Below are 1,110 nucleotides of genomic sequence, written 5' to 3' on the forward strand. Positions count from 1 at the left end.
AAGTGTTGCTTCTCAAATTGCAGAATTTATTTGGAAGAAGCTGGAGCAACTGGCAAGTGATCGGCGACGGGTTGGTAACCATTTTCATCAGCAACGAATTTCAAGGTGAATGTTTGACCATCTGGAGAAATCCATGAGTATAAACCTTGTGTGACGATAGCTTGTTCTGTTCCAATGGTCTTCAATTGACCTTGTTCTTCGGCTTTGATTCCGTTTGATGTTTCGTATGCATATTGGAATCCGTCTGTTCCAACATTGGATTCACTTCGGACAGTTTCGGCGCTAGCATCACCTCCTGGAAGAATAGCGGCTGAGCCAACGGCGATGAGGGCGAACATAACAATGGCCTAAATTGAAAACAAAAATCACATAACGATCAATAAAACAATTCAAACAAATAGATTGCGTCGTTTCGCGTTGGAGTCGAAAATCGTGCCACACAATGATTAGCTTCGTTCTGAGCTCAAACAACAACAAATTGACACTTTCGATTTTTTAATCAAAATATTCCGACTGGAGTTTTTTTAATTCACTTTTCACATGTTTTTATTTAAAAAAAAAAAACTTTGATACTCACGAATTTCATTTTGGATGATTGTTTTTGATTTTGATCACTTGAGCACAAAATGCTTTCTATGCTCCTTTGTATTTCGGGTGTCGTATTTATACCAAAAAATTTGCTCTACGATGAAGATGTGGTTGATTTTTTTGTTCACTTGGATTTACATAAGCTATGCAAAAAATGCATATATATAATATGCATGATTTGAAACGTACGTAATTTTCACACCAATGAATGAAGGAATCGAAAGAAAAAGTGATTTAAAAACGATTTTAAAATGCAAATAAATAAAACGAATTCAACTTTTTTGACTAATAAGGAGCATTTCATATATGCACTCAACACATTTCGATAACTGGTTTGCTATCATAATCTAGTTTTTTGTCATTTACGAGACATGCTGATTCGTAAATGTCAAAAGGCTTCTTGGTAATTAGTTAGCTAAAGAAGAATATATGAAAAAAATGAAGGCACGAAGGTTGAGTAAAACGTAAAAACACAAAAATTATATTCAACTCTCTTGAGTTCGCTGCACTTCAAATGGCGTG

General features: G+C 35.0%; 1 protein-coding gene across 1 annotated transcript; it reads right to left on the bottom strand.

Annotated features, from left to right (window-relative positions):
* Positions 1-674, bottom strand: LOC116352444 (larval cuticle protein 65Ag1-like). Its single transcript, XM_031785043.1, has 2 exons — positions 578-674; positions 1-347 (listed from the first exon to the last, which is right to left on the bottom strand). The coding sequence occupies exons 1-2, from the start codon at positions 584-586 to the stop codon at positions 27-29; spliced, it is 330 nt and encodes a 109-aa protein (XP_031640903.1). The 5' UTR covers positions 587-674; the 3' UTR covers positions 1-26.
* Positions 675-1,110: the final 436 nt, after the last annotated feature.

Source organism: Contarinia nasturtii, unplaced genomic scaffold (assembly GCF_009176525.2).
Source record: "Contarinia nasturtii isolate CC-2019 unplaced genomic scaffold, AAFC_CNas_1.1 Cnas_scaffold_187, whole genome shotgun sequence".
Classification (NCBI taxonomy): Eukaryota; Metazoa; Arthropoda; class Insecta; order Diptera; family Cecidomyiidae; genus Contarinia; species Contarinia nasturtii.